General features: G+C 46.6%; 1 protein-coding gene and 1 non-coding gene across 2 annotated transcripts; one reads left to right on the plus strand and one right to left on the minus strand.

The window, feature by feature from the left end:
- The first annotated feature begins 7813 nt into the window (after positions 1-7813).
- Positions 7814-7920, plus strand: LOC112583171. The gene has a single exon (XR_003107514.1). It is a non-coding gene; the product is annotated as a U6 spliceosomal RNA (small nuclear RNA).
- Positions 7921-16752: 8832 nt separating this feature from the next.
- On the minus strand, positions 16753-18189 carry NHLRC1 (NHL repeat containing E3 ubiquitin protein ligase 1). The gene has a single exon (XM_006072568.3). The coding sequence runs from the start codon at positions 18098-18100 to the stop codon at positions 16916-16918; it is 1185 nt and encodes a 394-aa protein (XP_006072630.2). The 5' UTR covers positions 18101-18189; the 3' UTR covers positions 16753-16915.
- Between the last annotated feature and the right edge of the window lie 1872 nt (positions 18190-20061).

Genomic DNA, 20061 nt, shown 5'->3' on the forward strand with positions numbered 1-20061 from the left:
GGAAACTACAAAGGGCAATAGCATAAAGGCCTTTGGGGAAGTAAAGGCTTTGGGAAAATCTGCTAGAAAACGACGTGCTGACGTAGCCACATGGAAATGGTTGATGGGAATCTGCAGTAGACGCAGATTTACCCTTAGTCTGAACCCTGTTTTCTTCCCTTCTTGGCTTTGCTCATGGTGGCTCTTCTACCAGCCCCCTTCAGCTAGTCACTCCCCCTCATCCCTCTAAGCCTTTCTCGTGATGTAATTTCCTCCCGGAAGCCTTCCCTCCCCTCTCCTGCTGCCCGGTCCTGGGTTGGGCCACAATGATTCAGCACTGCTCCACAGTGCTCCCCAAACTCACTGTGTGTGGATCTTTGCTCAAACAGGCTGTCTACTTCGACTCCCCCCACTGCACTGTAAGCTCCTTGGGAGCAGGCGTGATGCCTTATTTATCTTTAACTTTTGCACACAGTTGCAGCTTCTTATTAAACCTTGGTGGGATGACCATGTGATTGGCTTCACTGCCTGATCTCCTTCCCAAGAACTGTGACCACCATGACCACCAGAGCCTTCCCAAGGACGAGGATGTAAAGGAAGAGGCACTGACTACACAAGAGCTTAAAAAGTGAACTCTTCCTGGTGAATGAAAACGGCAGCTGGTCAAAGCTCAAATGTGATCTGAAGGGGAACATTTGCTATCAGACCACACCCATGGACTTGGCTAGTTCTTCCTTATTTGAGGGTGTGTCGCTTCCTTTTGTCCGATGTCACACTCGCCCCATGAGGAGGAGCTGTTTGTTTCTATTTTTAATGTTTTGTTTATACATTCTAATTTTAACGAAGTAGGTGCCTGGAAGGTCCCTGAGCCTCCTATTGGGTGCAGGGCTTGCATTACAGATATAATGGTCTCTGGGTACAATGGACGTAAATGAATACAGGGTCTGAAGGTAAATAGGACACAGCCACTCAGCTCATCACTCTCTAGGCTTTCCTGACAAATGCAAAAGTGGACAGATTCTGGGAGCTGGCAGAGCCACGGGCTTTCAGTTAGAATGGATTCAAGGAATTTCCTAGTCCAGGGGTTAGGAGCTTTGTGCTTTCACTGCCAGGGGCCCAGGTTCAATCCCTGTTTGGGAAACTAAGATCCTGCTAAGTCATGTGTTTCAGTCTAAAACAAACAAACAACAAACTAGATTCACGTTCTGGTTTTCTCAGCTTTTAGGCAAGTCACTTCAATTCAGTTCAGTTCAGTCACTCAGTCGTGTCTGATTCTTTGCAACCCCATGGACCGCAGCACGCCAGGCCTCCCTGTCCATCACCAACTCCCGGAGTTCACTCAAACTCATGTCCATCGAGTCAGTGATGCCATCCAACCATCTCACCCTCTGTCGTCCCCTTCTCCTGCCTTCAATCTTTCCCAGCATCAAGGTCTTTTCCAATGAGTCAGTTCTTTATATCAGGTGGCCAAAGTATTGGAGTTTCAGCTTCAGCATCAGTCCTTCCAATGAATATTCAGGACTGATCTCCTTTAGGATGGACTGGTTGGATCTCCTTGCAGTCCAAGGGACTCTCAAGAGTCTTCTCCAACACCACAGTTCAAAAGCATCAATTCTTTGGTGCTCGGCTTTCTTTATAGTCCAAATCTCACATCCATACATGACTACTGGAAAAACCACAGCTTTGACTAGACGGATCCTTGTTTGCAATCTTCCATTGATAACTTTAAATGGCATAATTTCTATACAAAATACTTGAAAGGAGATAATCAATCAATGTTTCCTCCTTTGTCTCTGCACCTGTTAGCCTCAAGGTCACTCACTCAGCAGCCTCTCTCTGGTAACTGCCCTTTGAAGACTGTCTCAATTCTCAGAGGCTTAAGAATCACCTTGCTAAAAGGCAGTTCCCAGGCTCCACCTCCAAAGACCATGGAACAGTGGGCTGAAGTGACATTTTAAACAGCTCTCTCAGGTAATTCCGAGTCACGTGGCTAGCTGTCCACACTTCAGGAAGCACAGTTTGAAAACTTCAAAGTCTTTCTTTGTCTTAGCAGTAAGACAACTTCCCTTTTCATCGGCAACAGCCTGAAGAAAAATCCCTTTATACCAAAGTATTTAATTAGGTGCTCCGCCCTGTTGAGGAAGTGCTGAGGTTAAAAAAAAAAAAAAGACAGTAAGCTGAGGAGGTGTGGAAGTGGTGGAAGAGGGTGGGGAAAGCTGGTGGTTTTCATTGGCCTATAGAATGCTGTCCACACTCCTTGGACTTAGCAGATGGCTTTTGCTGGACCTGGAGACACAAGAGGTGAGACTGACGGGAGAGCTTCCAGCCTACATCACCCAGACTTAGCGTGTGTGCTAAGTTGCTTCAGTTGTGTCTGACTCTTTGTGACCTCCATGGACTGTAGCCTGCCAGGCTCCTCTGTCCATGGAATTTTTCAGGCAAGAATACTTACGTGGGTTGCCATACCCTTCTCCAGGGGATCTTCCAGACCCAGGGATCGAACCCATGTCTCTTATGTCTCCTGCATTGCCACCTGGAGCTTAGAAGTACGACTTCATTTTCTTCCTTGATGAGCTATAAAATTCCCTCTCCATCACATCCATTCAGATGTAAACATCAGTACTCATACACAGCCCTAAGCCAAATAGAAGAGGCTTTGCTATCACCAGTGGTTTAGGGTTGCCCAGTCCCTGTGGCTTCATTAGAATGGGAAAAGGAGGGGTGAGTAGACATCTGCTCAGCCTGGCCCTTGCAAAATCCCCTCTGAGACAGAAAATCCACGGGGTCTTGGGCTGCCTCATCTCGCCAGGTCCTCAGGCCATTTTGCAAAGAACACCTGGCAGGGGTTCCCCTGTAGGCTGATCACTATCTAGGTGCCGCCTCTTGCTGGAATTTCTTTCTCGATTCTTATTTCCCACCCTCCCTCCTCTTTCTGAACACCATAGGCATCTGAAGTTCACTGCTCTTTGGAGAAGTGCAGTATGCTGCTTTCAGGGTTCTCCCATCCCATGCAGCTTCTTCACCTGTGTTCTCCAACAAGTCTCCACTACAGAAGCCAGGTGGTTCTCTCAGCTCTCCGTCTATTCAGTGAACATTTTATTTTTCAGTTGTGGCAAAATACTCATGATGCCAAATTTACTATCTGAAGCATCTTTAAGTGTACAGTTCAGAAGTGGTAAGTATATTCATTGTTGTGCAGTCCATCTCCAGAACTCTTTGCATCTTATGAAACTGAGACTCTACACCCATTAAACAACTCCCTGTTCCCCTCTTCTCTCAGTCCCTGGGTACTTGCATTCTGTATTCTGTCTCTAGGGATTTGACTGAGACATACAGTATTTGTTCTTCTGTGACTGGCTCATTTCACTCGGCATAATATTCTCCAGGTTTGCTCACGCTGTCACGTATGTCAGAATTTCCTTCCTTGTTAAGGCAGAATCACATTTCATTGTATGTATAGACCATGTTTTGTTGATCCATTCGTCTGTCAGTGGACACTTAAGTTGCTTCCACCTTTGGGCTATTGTGAATAATGCTGCTATGAACATGGTGGACAAATCTCTCTTCAGATCCTGCTTGCAATTCTTTCGGGGCCCTTGCCAGAAGTGGAATTGCTGGTGGCTCAGATGGTAAAGAATCTGCCTGCAATACAGGAGACACAGGTTCAATCCCTGGGTCAGGAAGATCCCCCGGAGAAGGGAATGGCTACCCACTTCAGTATTCTTGCCTGGGAAATCCCAGGGACAGAGGAGACTGACTGGCTATAGTCTAGGGGGTTGCAAAGAGTCAGACACGACTGAACGACTTACACTTCAACTTTTTTCACGTTTCACAGTAACTCTATGTTTAATTTTGTTAGAAACTACAATATTGTCTTCCACAGTGGCTGCACCATTGTACATGCTAACCAGTGGTACACAAGGGTTCCAATTTCTCCCCACTCCAACAACACTTGCTTTTTTCTGATTTTTTAATAGTAGCCATCCTAATGGGTATGAGGTGGTACCTCATTGTGATTTGCACTGGCATTTTCCCAATGGTTAGCAATGCTGAGCTTCTTTTCATGTGCTTGTTGGTCATTCGTGCATCTTCTTTGGAGAAATTCAACAAACGTTTCTTTGTCATCTGTGAGTTGCCTATCTAACGGCTATTTCCCCTTGTCCTCCGGCTGACCTCTGATTTCACTTCTCCCTGATGTGGTTCGGGGAAAAGTCCTGATTCATCTAAGTCAGTGGTTCTCTATCCTGACTAACCCACTGTGTTACCTGAATGCTGCCCTGGAAACCTCTGGATTTATGATTGTTAGTGGTGTGTCCAAGGCCAAAATTTCTATGTAGAAAAGAGGTAGAAATTGCTTGAATTATTCTATGCATGAAAGAGAACACTCTAGTCCAAGGAAGGAAAAGAAGACAAACAAAAAGTTACTTGAATGCTTACAAAGTGATTAATAATACCATAAGAGAGTGTGAGCTAATAACTGGCCATCTGAATTCGCCACTGTGGCCATGTTTATCTATGATGATAGAAGAAAGGAACGGAGCCATGGTTTTGAACAGACTTCAACCCTGGACTCTCATGATGAAAGTCTGGTACTCTACTGTCCAAGGGTTTTAAGTTTCATTCAGATCACAGGAGAGACATAAAACTGGAAACCTTGGACAAGCTGGGGTATCAAGAGCTAGACCAGTGCTTCCCTGGTGGCCCAGTGGTTAAGAGTCCACCCTGCAATGCAGGGGACATGGGTTCGATCCTTGGTCTGGGAAGATCCCACATGCGACAGAGCAACTAAGCCTGTGAGCCACAACGAGCGAGCCCATGTGCCACAAGCACTGAAGCCCTTGAGCTGTGTTCCACAAGAGAAGCCACCATTGCTTGCCACAACTAGAGAAAGCAGCAATGAAGATCTGGTGCAACCAAAAAGTAAATAAATAAAGAGCCAGACCAGAACTGAAAGCATCCTGAACTGAATCCTGTATCTGCCTCAGACCTTCCCTGTGGTTCCCAGCCAAGTCCTGAAATCTGGGTCAGTTACAGAGTTTAGATGCAACACTAGAAAGGAAAGAAGTTGAGTTCACAGAACATTCTGAGTCCAAACCACAGAAGTCTTTAGAGATTAAATTTAACACCTTGATGTGATACCTGAGCCCAAACGAGTAACTTAGTTAAACTAATGGCCAGCCAGGTAGTACCGATCAGATTACCTGAGGCTCAGGTATATAGCAGAAGTAACCTTCTTTAGCTTCTTCTTTCCTGGATCTGGGTGTTATCAGATCAGGCATCATTTCTGCTACGGTTTCCTTCAGTTGTACCTGGAGAGGGCCTTCCGAGTATGCACTGGCTATCACCACTTAGTGAGGCCCAGAGGCATGGCTGGATGGCTGGATGAGGGGTAAATAGTCTGTGGCTGGTTGTAGCTCTCTACCTATTTCCAGTTACAGTCTATGCTCCTTATGGACAAATCCCAACGCATACCAAAATGCTTAAAGATGACACAGGGTCAGCTGCTAGCTGACAGTCCTGTGTGACAAGAACCAGCCATAGGAAGGTCTGATTCAATATAAAATAGTAAGGAGGGTATGTATGTCTCCAGGAAAGCCATTAAAATAGAAAACACAAAAAATCTACTTACCATCAACATTTCAGAATTTGCTTTCTGATTTACTCTTACAGATAGTATCAAATTTTGAAATGAAAATGGATGAGTATAAAGTTTATCCAAACTGCTGTGTGTGTGCTCAGTCGTGTCTGATTCTTTGGGACCCCCATGGATTGTTGCCCGCCAGGATCTTCTGTCTTTGGGATCTCCCAGGCAAGAAAACTAGAGTGGGTTGCCACAAAGTGCTACCTGTCAATGATTCATACCTGGCCTTGGAAATGGCTTGTTTGGCTTTGTGGTCTCCACAATGAGGACACAGGCCTGAAACTCCTCAAAAAAAGTGATTTGTGTAGGATGCATCTCAGTTTCAGAATGAATGGGAACAATTCCGAGGGACAAATTGTGAGAAGTAGAAAAGTCCATGAGGTGTTCATTCAATTGGATCAGCATGAATGTAGGTTCTGATACCATTTATCCTATGGAAGAAGCATGGTACTACTCAAAACTGTACCATGAAGTCTGTAAAGAACCTTGAAAATTAGGGAATTTTAAATCTTAAAACTCTAAATGAAGAGAAATCATACCCATGTATAAAACAAGTTCAGAATCACTGCAGGAATTTTGTGGATACAATAAGGCAAATGTAGAAAACAGAACACTTGGGAAAGGTGAAAGACAGCAACACTCAGAGACAACTGCCGGGGCTCTTAATCAGGGAGGCTGATTCTCCCAGTCAAAGTGTAAATGTTGAGACTTCCCTGGTGGTCCAGTGGTAGGGACTCCAGGCTTCCACTGCAGGGGGCGTGGGTTCAGTCCCTGGTCAGGGCACTAAGATCCCGCAAGCAGTGCCCAAGCAACAGCAGGAACAAAGCAGAGTACAAGTAAAAGTGTAAATGCCACCCTGGACAGAGAGCTACCTTGTCTGGAGACAAAAGGTTGAATGTGGGGCTGGAACTGGCTTGCGGGTGAGACACCTGATGTCTAGAGGGAGCCTTCAATGGCTGGATAATGTGCAGAGAAGTTTCACTGCTGGGCTGTTCCTGGAAAGGTGAGGAGAATTCAACAAAGGGGGGCCAGTGGCTTTCATGGCACTTCTGGGCAAGCCCTGGAAGGCATTGGTATGAGCTGCTCTTTCCCACAAGCCCACCTCAGGGTGCAGATATATTGAGAAACAATTAAGTCAAGGCTGATCTGAGTGAGCCCAGGTTGGTCATTCTTCCCTAAACCTGCAAGAGACACTGGCTCATTGGAGCTCGTTACCCTCCTTCACCCTCTCTCCCTCGCAAAAAAAAAAAAAAAAAAAAAAGGCCACCACAAAGACTGAGAGAAGGAGAATTATCACCAGAAAAGCACCCAAATGTAGGAACTTGGAGTGACAGAAGACTGGGGGGGAGGATGAGAATTGAAGGTAAGAATTAAAAAATGAAGACCCAGAAACAAAAATACCAAAGAAAAGGGCAGAATGGAAGCATGGGGAGAAAGGAAAAAATGTGAAAATTCAGGCTGCCAAAACAGTATTTCTAGCAGCAGACCTGGGGTCGGGTAAGTTTGGAAAACACGGTACTCTGTATCTAACCATTCCCTTTATTTTGCAATTTATAATGCAAAATAGCTTATTGATGGCTTTGAGATCAATTGCAATAAAGAAACCCATTTAACTCATAAATTTAATTAAATACAGAACCTCTTTTTCCACAATACCACCTAGTAACATCCTGTAGGGTTAGAATTATACATTATATGTTTATCACATGCTTATACACATTACAGTAAGATAAGTAAATACCATGGTTATAAGAAAAGTGTCTACTTATAGGAAAAAGCAGGATAACAATGGGAAAACCAAACTTGGTTAGGAGTCAGCAGAGCTGACATCAGCTGCTGACTCTCCGATTCTGCATATCTACGTAGAAAATACACTGTGTGCAGTTTATGTTGCTGAAAATCCAAAATCAGAGAGAATTCCAACGGCAGCAAGGTTTAGAATTCTGGGTTTTCTCCTAAGAAGATTAATCACTTGTCCAAGTTACTTAACCTCTTCAGGCTTCAATTTACTTATTTAGAAAGTGAGGGACTTACACGTCAAGATTTCTGTTATCCTGTGTGTGTGGCTGTGTGTGTGGGTGTGTGTGAGTGCACCAGCTCAGTCGTGTCTGACTCTTTCTTTGCAACCCCAAGGACTATAGCCTGCCAAGCTCCTCTGTCCATGGGGTTTCCCAGGCAAGAATACTGGAGCGGGTGCTCACTTTGGCAGCACATATACTAAAACTGGAACAATACAGTGAAGATTAGCATGGCCCCTGAGCAAGGATGACATGCAAATTCCTGAAGCATTCCATATCTTTTTTTTTTTTTTTTAAATAATAATACTGGAGTGGGTGGCCATCGCCTACTTCAAGTGATCTTTCTGACCCAGGGATTGAACCTGTGTCTCTTGCATCTTCTGCACTGGTAGATGGATTCTTTACAATGGCATCACCTGGGAAGCCCTTTCTATGATCCTACCAAACTTGAAAACCTTTTGTATCACAGGAGCTCTGATAATCCAAAAAAAAAAAAATCCTTTCAATGGGTAGCAGGTGACTCTCTTCCCACTCCTCAAAAAAAAATTAGACAGCATAAGGTGGTCCAGGGGTTAAGAGTCTGCACTTCAAAATGAAGTGGTCGGGGAACTAGGATCCCACATGCCATGTGGTGTGGCCAAACAAACAAAAGAGTCCAACAACATATTGTAGTTTGACACCTCACTCAAAACTCAAAGGAGCCAATCATTTTCTTCTATTGTGGATCTCTGAGTATAGACTGAAAGCCAGCTTTGTGCTGCCTTGACATAAGGTGTAAAGCAAAGTCCTTGTAATAAGAATACATGATGTCTTCTAGGAGCCTGACCTTGGACTCTCTTGAGGCTCCTTTAGATGAAAGTCATAGACACTCAGGTGGCTTCCCTGGTAGCTCGGGGGTAAAGAACCCACCTGCCAATGCAGGAGACGTGGGTTCCATCCCTGGGTCGGGAAGAACCCCTGCAGAAGAAAATGGCAACCCACTCCAATATTCTTGCCTGAAGAATCCCATGAACAGAGGAGCCTGGAGGGCTACAGTCTACGGGTCACAAGAGTCGGACACGACTGAGCAACTAAACAATAACAACACAGACACACAACTCAAACTTGTTTTAGAACAGGAAACTTGTCAGCTCAGATAAACATGACTCCAGGGTGATACCCGGCTTTGGGAATAGAAAAACTGGGAGACCCAACGACGTTACGCGGATGTCATCTTCCTCCGGCTTTCAGCTCCGCTTTCTTTTCTGCGGATGTTGTTGTCAGGGAGGTTCTCCCTACACTCGAGCACAGATGGCTTCATGCAGGTCTAACCTTCATGATCACTAACCTCTGTGCTTAAAAACAGAGGTACTGCCTTACCCCAAAATAGTTCAGGCAAAATAATGATTGCTAAGAGAGACTGGACACCTACCAGTGTTCTACTGTACATGTATAAACTTCTGTAGGCCTCACAAGTCTAGAAAGTGGGTACTATTAAATTTCCATTTTACAGAAAGAAACTTTAATCTCAGAGAGATTAAACAGTTTATCTACTGTCTGTCTATGTGACCTTCAGCCAATTACTTAGCTTCTCTGTGCCTCAGTTTCCCCACCTGTAAAAATGCCAATAGCAACTACCAGCTGGACACAAGTTTCCTTTGAGTTTTTCTGTAAGACATTATGGAAAGCATCTTATGGACATACATAACATCTCACAGAAAAACCCAAATTGGCCTTTTGGCCAACCCGATATTTCCTAGGCTATGATGAGGATGAGATGAGTCTGTGTAAGAACTGAAGGCTGGGGCCCGGTGTAGAGTCTCTGCATCCAATGAGAAGCCATTCATTCTTGGTACCGTTTCTACTTGCTACTCTCTTATCCTCTGCCTCTGTCTCAGTAATGGTCCAAAAATACTCAACCTCATACACTCCCTGGTCTCTAACAGCATTAGGTAAGACAGAAAGTGTCACTGTGGGTCACAGCTAAGGATGGAGGCAAGGATGCCTACAGCAGCCGAGCGAGAGCAAAGCTGGGGCCCAGATGTCGTACTTGGGTTGGTCTACAGTGCTGAGGGTAAGAGCCAAGTCCAGGCTGCCCTTGGAGCCTAGATGGGAGCCAGTAGTGAGGCCTATGCCCTGGATGGCAGACCCCAGGCACCAGACAGGAAAACCTTTAACTGGAAGCCTCTCATACTGCTCCTGGGGGGCCGGGGCCCAACTTCAGAGTGTGTCCACAGGACAGCTGCAGGCAGGAGCCCTTCTCCCTGAGAGGGAGACGGTAATGAGTCGACCTGGCTGGGAGAGAGAGCATGGAACCCAAGCAAAGGTCACATCCTGACGGGAAGCCTTTCATTGATGGTGTGCACATGAAGACATGGTGCTAAGCAGTATTCATAAATTATTTGGCATGTTTCATAACAAATACAGGATCTTATAGACACACGCTCTGGCACCCCCTGCTGCTGCTGCTGCTGGGTCACTTCAGTCATGTCTGACTCTGTGCGACCCCATAGACGGCAGCCCACCAGGCTCCCCTGTCCCTGGGATTCTTCAGGCAAGAACACTGGAATGGGTTGCCATTTCCTTCTCCAATGTGTGAAAGTGAAAAGTCTAAGTGAAGTCGCTCAGTCATGTCCGACCCTCAGCGACCCCATGGACTGCAGCCTTCCAGGCTCCTCCATCCATGGGATTTTCCAGCCAAGAGTACTGGAGTGGGGTGCCAGGTACCCCTGGCCCCCTAAAATACTTTCAAACTCAGTTGTGAAATATCCCATCAAATCAACCCTCAATAACTGGAGAAGCTTTCCTCATATTCTGACCAAGTGCTGGGTGCCTGGAGCCAAAACTCTTCTAATGTTTCATGTTTCTCCATCATGGTTCTTTGAAAGCAGTCCCTGTTTCTGGCCTCTTTTGACATACAGTTTATAATTCATGAAAAACAGCTGCAGGTGAAAAGCTGCAGTGCCTTTCTCTTGAATATTTTGCCTGTTTGACCGGTTACCGCACAGGAGGGATGTCCCCTGAGTGGCTGAAGCTAGGGGAGGCGAGGACTCGAGTCATTAGTGCCAAGAGGCCCAGCAAGGTCCTGATTTAGTAACAAAGCAGAGGTGTCAAGACCACAGGACACAGGAGGACTCTCCAGCAGCAAGCATCTCTGTATCAGGGACGTACGTGTTAGGTCCACGTGACTCCTCCTCCCATAAAATCTGTCACTGCCGCAATGATGGGAAAGGACTAAATGTGGGAGAGGATTATAAAATGTTTCCCTGTGGGGAGGATTTCATTGTAACAACAAATGAGCTTTGTCCAAAGAGGGCACTTTTGACCTTTTTAGAATACACTTACTACTGTGCTGTTTAGCTAAATGTAAAAATATCAAAAAATACCCCGAGATGCTCAGAAACTCAGCTGAGCATCACTGACCATCAGCTGTCATCTTGCCTTCTTTACACGGTCCCCGAATGCTGACAGGCTATAGCGACAGAAAAATAGATCCTAACGTCGGGACCACGAAGAATCAATACTTAAAGACAAATGTTTACTTTTAGTTTTTTAGTTTGTTTTGGACGAAGTGTCCAGCATTGATGACATCAATCAGTCTGGAATTCTAGGGTGATGTCATCTCTCCCAATATCTGTTCTGTTCTGGCTACTGGGCCCTTCTCCCCCTCCCGCCCCATCCCCCCAGCATGTGCTTTCCAGAGCACTCACCATCCTATGCCATATTCTTCTGATTAGCTTGTCCATCTCCACACCCAACCCCCAACCATCCGCGCCTGGGAACCTTCACATCCTCACAGCTTTGCACCTTGCTCAACACAAAATGAGCACACAGGAAATAGTCAGTGATAAAATGCTTGCCAAAAAAAAAAAAAAAATCAAAGAAATTTAAAAGGTTTTTAAAATTCCTGTTCCAGTATGATTGAGTAAGCTCCAACTGGCCCATCTTTCTACAGAGAACAACCATAAACTCTGAATGTACACACATCAAGAAATTTCTTGGGCCACTAGGTTTCACTGGTGAACTCTATCAAACATTTAAGAAGAAATGCCAACACTGTCATACAAGTTCTTTCAGGAAATAAAGCTGGAAGGAACATTTCCCAACTCATTTTATGAGGCCAGCACCACCCTAACAGTAAAACCTGACAAAGACATAACTCTCCCCTCTTCCCCAAAACCCTTATGAATTAATAGGTTTTGTCTATAATCAGAATGCATTCGAATATCCTGTGTTCAACTTGTACAGATAGTGCTGCTAGCAAATTTAACAAATTCACATAATGTATTTCGTACTGACTGGTCAGAGAAGAAAAGTTACTAATTTTAAGATTTACATTTTAGTGTCCACCAGAGGGGACTGGTACAATTTTGCGGAAATTAACTCCAAAATGTAATGGAATTGGCCTTCCTGTATCATCACTTTTAGTCCGTCCAGATTTATCCACCAGCAGTTTGAAAATGGAAATAGATTACACAGCACAGGGAACCACACTCAATATTTTATAATAACCTATAAGGGAAAAGAATCTAAAAAAGATGTGTGTGTAACTGAACCACTTTGGTGTATATCTGAAACAAAAACAATAGTGTAAACCACTCTGGTGGTGGTTTAGTCACTAAGTCGTGTCTGATTCTTGTGACCCCATGGACTGTAGCCCTCCAGGCTCCTGTGTCCACAGGATTCTCCATGCAAGAATACTGGAGTGGGTTGCCATTTCCTTCTCCAGGGGATCTTCCTGACCCAGGAATTGAACCCTGGTCTCCTGCATTTCAGGTAGATTCTTTACCGACTGAGTCAAGAGGGAAGCCCAAAAAACTAACTATACTTCAATTAAAAAAAAAAGGCAACCCTGCCACCTCAAGAAAAGAATCTAATTGGATCTCTTTATCCCTTTTGAGAAAAACTGTTCATCTGAGGCCAAGTTGTAGGCTAGCTTCCTGATCTAATTGAATATATTTGGCAGGACATTGGTCGACAGGTTGCTCTTCATATTGGTGGGCACTCCTATCCAATTAGGAAACATGGCGGCCAAGGGCTAGCTCATCAGCAGGGCCTGTTGGGAAGGGGAGTAGGTTTTCCTTAGAAGGGGCGGTGGGCATGGTAGACAACCATGATGGCTCAGCACAGTTGCTGTGGTGAGTCCTGGCAGCCTCGCTCTCATATTTCCTACATATTCTTAAAGAAAACACTTAACCTCCTTATCAACCATAGTACACCACCAGGGTGGTGATGGTTTAGTCACTAAGTTGTGTCCGACTCTTTGCGACCCCATGGACTGTAGCCTACCAGGCTCCTGTGTCCACAGGATTCTCCAGGCAAGAATACTGGAGTGGGTTACCATTCCTTTCTCCAGTGGATCTTCCCAACCTGGGGATCGAACCTGGGTCTCCTGCATTGCAGGCTCCTTTATCGACTGAGTTACCAGGGAAGCCCCAGAAGCTCCGGAGCAGGTTGCTATTAGTGGAGCGCTAGCCACCAGCCTACATCTCGTCTCTCAGTGGCGGTGGAGGATGGTTAAACTGCCATCATCAGTGGGTCTTCCCCATTTTTCTGAGGTATACGGAATACTTCCTCAAAAGGCACACAATTCACTTTCAGTGAGGTCTTCACCCGACTCACCAGGAAGGGTCTGGATGAGGCACAAACAAGTTGTGATGCTTTGCATCCCGGGATCCAGAGAGAGTGTGTCTAAGTAGAGGGAAGAAATATGACTCTGAACCACAATCCTTAGGAAACGCCAAGGAAGAAGACTGTGAAAATCAAGTCCAGAGGGCAGAACAAGGCCAAAACCAGGAGACAGTCCGAGCCTCAGGAATTGGGCAAAATAAGAACAAATGGAGGGTGATGTGAGCGTGGCTGACGGGCCCTCTGCCTGCTTTTACAGACGCACCAGGTGGCGAGCCATGGTGGGTAGCGCTGGCGTAAAGGCATCTGATTGAGGGGGATTTTCAGGAAAAGCCCATTCCTTTTCCTTCTCCAGCTATTTGTGGTTATTTTGTCTCTGACCTCTGGAAAGTCATTCCAACTCTCCTCCATCACCTGGGAACCTCTTACTTCATTATTATTTAAATTTTATTGATTTTTATTGCAGTTAGTTGCTTTACGAGGCTGTGCTAATCTCTGCTGTACAGCAAAGGGGATCAGTTACTGTTACATGTATCCCCCTCTTCTTTGTATTTCCTTCTCATTTAGGTCACCAGGGAGCATTGAGGAGAGTTCTCTGTGCTACACAGCAGGCTCTCATTAGTTATCTACTTTATACACGGTGTCAATAGTATATATAGTCAATCCAATCCCCCAGTTCATCCCACCCCCTCCTTTCCCCTTGGTAGCCATGTGTTTGTTCTCTATGTCTGTGTCTCTATTTTTGCTTTGCAAATAAGATCATCTGTACCATTTCTCTCGATTCCACATATATGTGTTAATATCCAGTGTTGGTTTTTCTCTTTGTGACTTCTCTCTGTATGACAGACTCTAGGTCCATCCAGGTCGCTGCAAAAGACACAGTTTTGAGGGACCTCTTTCTTTGTGCTGTGATGATTTCCTTTGGCCCACCTCAGACTCTCCAGTTCCTCTAACAATCTGGTGGTGTTCAGCAGGGTGCGGCTTGAGCGCTTTAACCAGCTTGCTTTAAAGAGCACGGCCCAGAAGGTGAACTTAACATCTCCATTACAGGTTACTGAACCTACCCCTCAGCATGTGCATGCCTGTGGATCAGAAACAGCAAAATTGGTGTCTTTGGAAACCCTGCTGTCTATCTGCAGCCTGATCATCTACCAAGTAAAGGTAGCCATTAACAAGATCACTTGTGATCACCTCTCTGAATCGCTCCCATGTCATCTTGGGAGCTCACACACCATTCTTCCAGCTAGGTAATCCACATGGTAATAAGGGATCTCTCCATACATGCTGCATATATTCCACACCTGGCCTGAAAAGACACACTCAGCTCTAGAGGCAAACATGATACCACTGATGATTTCAAATAAGAGAAGGTCTCTTGATTGGCTCAATGGACCCCAAGGCCTTAAAATGTCATTGTTCCCAAGGAAAACATTTGTAACATCAATCCACGGTTGCCCTATTCACAAATGACCAAGTATGAACCTGTATCTCCATCTAAGACAACTTTTCTTGTTATACAACTCAGAATTCCTGTGATGTCGCTGACCTGAGGGTGATTTCTAAGGATAGGGTGTCGGTGGGGAAGGTGGGGGCTCTTCCCAGAACCCCTATTTGGGATGATGCATTTACAAATGGTGGTTGGTCCATGATGCCTGAAATCGTATCAGTGCTACATGATGGGAGCATTGAAGCAAAATGGGCTTCTGTAGACTGGTACGGGAGCCTAGCTCTCTCTTTTAGCTTCAAAGAACAAACTACAATCTTTTTCATAATTTGGGGGCTGTGTCTAGAATGTACATTATATCTATGAAAATGCTTTGTAAATTAGAATCCTATTGTTGATAAAGCATCAGCTATTACCTAAAGCAAACCCTCACCTTTCAAAACCACTATTTCTTCCCTGAGGAAAAAGTTTTGCTACTGCTTCTGAGGTGCTGGCTATTTGGTATTTTTCCAACAGCCCTTAACTCTGAAATGTTATACCAGCTAGACATACAGCTTATAGAGAAGCAGCTACTTCACCCAAAATCTCCACCTATTCACTTAATCAATGCAACCTTAATGCAGGCATCATCTTGGTCAAGCCATCATGTCAATTCAAGAAGTAGTTAAAGTGTCTGAAAGTGAAAAGTGGAAGTGTTAGTCACCAAGTCATGTCTAACTCTTTGCAACCCCACAGACTGTAGCCCAACAGGCTCCTAGATCCATAGCATTTCCCTGGTAAGGATACTGGAGTGGGTTGCCATTCCCTTCTCCAGGGGATCTTCCTGACCCAGGGATCAAACCCCTATCTCCTGCATTGCAGGCAGATTCTTTATTGTCTGAGCCACGAGGGATTTGCCAGTGGTTAAATGCCAACTCAGGATCAAAGGAATTATTTATTGAGTGCCTGGTGTTTGCAACATATGGGACAGATTTAAATAGACAGAGAAAAACCCCATCACCAAAGTTCTTCAGATTACCACTGATCATAAAGAGGCAAGCAAAATCATTTCTGCCATGAACTGACTGTGGTGACTTATCTCTATATTTACACTAACAGAAATATCATCCGGCCCTCTAACACAAGTACATGTGTAGAGCATTCCACAGGAGTTCAGAACTTACACTAACATAAGTCTTTCTCCTGGACTTCCCTCCCAGTCCAGAGGCTAAGACTCTGTGCTCCCAGTACAGGGAGCACGGGTTCGATCCCTGGCCAAGGAACTAAGATCCCTCATGCCACAAGGAGGCAAAAAAAAAAAAAGTCTTTTCAACAAATAGTGCTGGAATAATTGGACACCCTCATATCAAAAAAAAAAAAAAAATTAACCTCAACCCATACTTCATGTTGTAGACAGGAATCAACTCGAAATGGGACACCCAAAAATATACAACTTGTAGAAGAAAACATAAGAAAAAAAAATCTTAGTTATCTTGATTAAGTCAAGATTTCTTAGAACACACACACAAAAACAAAAACACAAACCTTTCTCAACCAACCAAGTAGTATTTCCTAAGTGCCTATAGCAGAGGAGTTACAGGTACTAAGAGAAGTGTTGACCTTTTGAATAAGCAAAGTTGATTGCTTTTGTTTTTCAAGTAACTTAAGATCCACAGTAACCTCATCTAAAGAGACATCAGAGGAATTGTATGTTGAACTAAACTGACATCCACCACAAAATCCTTTTTCTCTTGAACTTTACGAAGTCTCCTTTCTCTATGCCTCTAAGAAATTAGCTACTTGTAAATAGAGTACATGTAGCAACAATATACACTCATATATATTTTTCCACATCTGTTGTCTTATTTAAGAGCAAGGCGTTTTGGAGTCAGAATTGAGTTCCATTTGTGACTATCAGAGTAAGTAAATGTGACCTTGGATAAATCTCTTCAGCTCTCTGGGTCTTAGTTTTCTCATCCTTAAAATGAGATATGTAATAGAAATTACCACTGGGCCGCTGAAAGGATTAAAGGGGCTAATATTCACAAATTTCTTAGCACTAGGAGTACATAATCCATCAATGGTAGATTTCATTATTATTCTTTAATAATGGCCCCCACCTTTGTTAAGTCTACCAGGCAGTTACAGTCATCTCTATTGAATAGATGATTAAGTCATTGATCCAGGGCTCAAGAGGGGCAGCTCCAGGGCTTCTGGAGCAGGTCCCAGGACCCCCACCACACCCCATCATCCCCAGTCAACCTTGTAGACTTTTACAGAATGGGCCGCGCTGTCCAGCACAAGAAGAGAACTCTCCTTGGTGAAGGTCAGAGCCACGGGATGCGAAAGACCGTGGGTGATGATGGGCTTCAGCACTGGAAACTCATCGGGTTTGCCTAGACAGAGGACAGCCGGACTGGAAGTATCGGCAACCACCACGTTGCCCTGGTGATCGAAGGCCACGGCGGAGGCAGTGATCTTGGAAGGGAAAAAGAGGCTCAGCCCGAAGGAGTCCACCTGGCCGATGAGCTGCATGCTCGCGCTGAACACCTTCACCGTGGTGCCGCTGCAGGCGCCGGGCCCCAGCGGGTGTTCGAGGACCGCGATGGCCCCGGTGAGCCAGGACACCGCCAGCCCCCGCGGGCGACGCAGGTGAGCCTGCAACCGTTCAGTCCTCCGGAGGACCCCTTCGGGAAAGTCGACTTCCAGGAGGTGCAGGGACCCCGCCTCCGCGTCCGTGACCAAGACCCCATTCTGCGGGGTGGTCTCCACACCCCACGGCAAGCAGAAGTGGCCTCCCAAAACGAGTTTGATCTGGCCGAAAAAGTCAAATACTTTGAGGGAGCGGTCGCCGGCGTCCGTGACGACCACGTGGCAGTCGTTGGTGACCGTGACGTCAATCGGGTACCGAAGGTCCTGGGCAGCGTCCCCCTTCTCTCCAAACTGATGCGCGCAGCCTCCCCCGGAGTCGAAGACCTTGACTCGCCGCTTGCCGTCGTGCACCACCACGACCCGCCCCGTCTTGGGACACAGAGCCAGCCCAGTGGGGTTGACCAGGGTCCCCCAGCCGCCGAAGGCGTGCTGGCAGGTGAGGACCCCCGGGGCGGCGGGGGCGGCGCGCGGGGCGGCGGGGCCGGGCCGCAGCGCGGAGCCCAGGAGCTCCAGGAAGTGGAGCACCGGCAGGCAGTCGCTGGTGTCGCAGCCCCGGCAGGCCCGCCGGCAGAAGGGGCACTCGAGGGCCAGCGTCCGCGGGTGCGCCAGGGCGGCCACGCAGGCCAGGCAGACCACGTGGCCGCAGGACAGGTTGCGTGGGCGCCGCTGCTGGCGGTGGCCGAACCGCTCGAAGCACACTTTGCACTCAAGCAGGCTGGTCTCGGCCTCGCGCAGCAGCTCCCGCAGCGCCGGCCCGCTCCCAGCAGCCTCGGCCCCCATCGCGCGGCCCCCGCCCCGCACGCTCCGGCCGCGCCGTCTGCCGGCGGAGCTGGACGCCGCGCCGGCGCGGCCTGGGGTCACGGTCACGGGGCGGGGCCGCTGGGCCTGACGTCCACTTTGTTCGGCCGCTCGGCCGAGACGTGCCGCCCCCTTGTGGGCGCGCGCCACACTGTATCCGGAGAGGCGGACAGTGGATTTTAACAAGTTCTAATCACAGAGTCGGAGAAGGCAATGGCACCCCACTCCAGTACTGTTGCCCGGAAAATCCCATGGATGGAGGAGCCTGGTAGGCTGCAGTCCATGGGGTCGCTAAGAGTCAGACACGACTGAGCGACTTCACTTTCACTTTCCACGTTCATGCATTGGAGAAGGAAATGGCAACCCACTGCAGTACTCTTGCCTGGAGAATCCCATGGACGGAGGAGCCTGGTAGGCTGCAGTCCATGGGGTCGCACAGAGTTGGACACGACTGAAGTGACTTAGCAGAGTCCATAGGCTCGCAAAGAGTCAGACACAACTCAGGGACTGAACTGAACTGAACTGATCCACAGAATATTCATTGGAAGGACTGATGCTTAAGCTGAAACTCCAATGCTTTGGCAACCTGATGCGAAGAACCGACTCATTGGAAAAGACCCTGATGCTGGGAAAGATGGAAGGCGGGAAGAGAAGGGGACGACAGAGGATGAGATGGTTGGATGGCATCACCGACTCAATGAACATGAGTTTGAGTAGGCTCTGGGAATTGGTGATGGACAGGGAAGCCTGGCATGCTGCAGTCCATGGGGTCGCAAAGAGTCGGACATGACTGAGTGACTGAATAAAAACAATCCACAGCACATAGTCAGACCTGTAATTGTCACACCAGTCATGGATGGAGCATCTTCCCTTTACACTTGAGGACACCTATTGAGGACAAGCAGGCTGCTCCCTGGTACCCAGCAAAGTGCCCTCCGATTTCCCGTCAGCAGCGCTGGATGCTAGGGGCTGGGACTGGCCAGGTGTGAAACCTAGTCTCAGAGCTCATGATACTTATGATCTATTGGGAAAACACAGGTGCACGAGGGAAATTAAAACCTAAGTGGATGAGGCAGATGCACGCATTTTCTTTCAGACCTTCTATAATTCTCATAGTAAGTTGTTGTTTTTGTTGTTTAGTCACTAAATCATGTCCGACTCTTTTGCGACCCCACGGACTGTAGCCTGCCAGGCTCCTCTGTCCATGGGTTTTCTCAGGCAAGAATATTAGAGTGGGCTGCCATTTCCTTCTCCCAGGGATCTTCCCAATCCAGAAATCGAACCTGTGACTCTTACATTGGCAGGTGGATTCTTTACTACTGAGCCACCAGGGAAGCCCTCTCATAGTAAAGTAGATGCTCAATGAACACTTGAAAAATGAATTTATGTAAGACATCACTTTGCCAACAAAGGTCCCAATAGTCAAAGCTATGGTTTTTCCAGTAGTCATGTATGATGTGAGAATTGGACCATAAAGAAGGCTGAGCACCGAAAAATTGATGTTTTTGAACTGTGGTGCTGGAGAAGACTCTTTAGAGTCCCTTGGACAGTAAGGAGATCAAACCAGTCAATCCTAAAGGAAATCAGTCCTGAATATTCATTGGAAGGACTGATGCTGCAGCGCCAATACTTTGGCCACCTGATGCAAAGAGCCGACTCACTGGAAAAGACCCTGATGCTGGGAAAGATTGAAGACAGGAGGAGAAGGGGGAAACACAGGATGCGATGGTTGGATGGCATCACCAACTTAATGGACATGAATTTGAGCAAACTCAGGGAGATAGTAGTGAAGGACAGGGAAGCCTGGCGTGCGGCAGTCCATGGGGTTGCAAAGAGTTGGACATGACTGAGCGACTGAACAATAACAATGTGAACGAAGGAATGTCATAGGACAATACATGAAATACACAGGTGAATTTGTGTTAGAGGCAAGGACCATGGCT

Source organism: Bubalus bubalis, chromosome 2 (genome assembly GCF_019923935.1).
Source record: "Bubalus bubalis isolate 160015118507 breed Murrah chromosome 2, NDDB_SH_1, whole genome shotgun sequence".
NCBI lineage: Eukaryota > Metazoa > Chordata > Mammalia > Artiodactyla > Bovidae > Bubalus > Bubalus bubalis.

Coding starts and splice junctions, on each gene's coding strand:
- NHLRC1 (XM_006072568.3), bottom strand. CDS start 18,100: ATGGGGGCCGAGGCTGCTGGGAGCGGGCCGGCGCTGCGGGAGCTGCTG.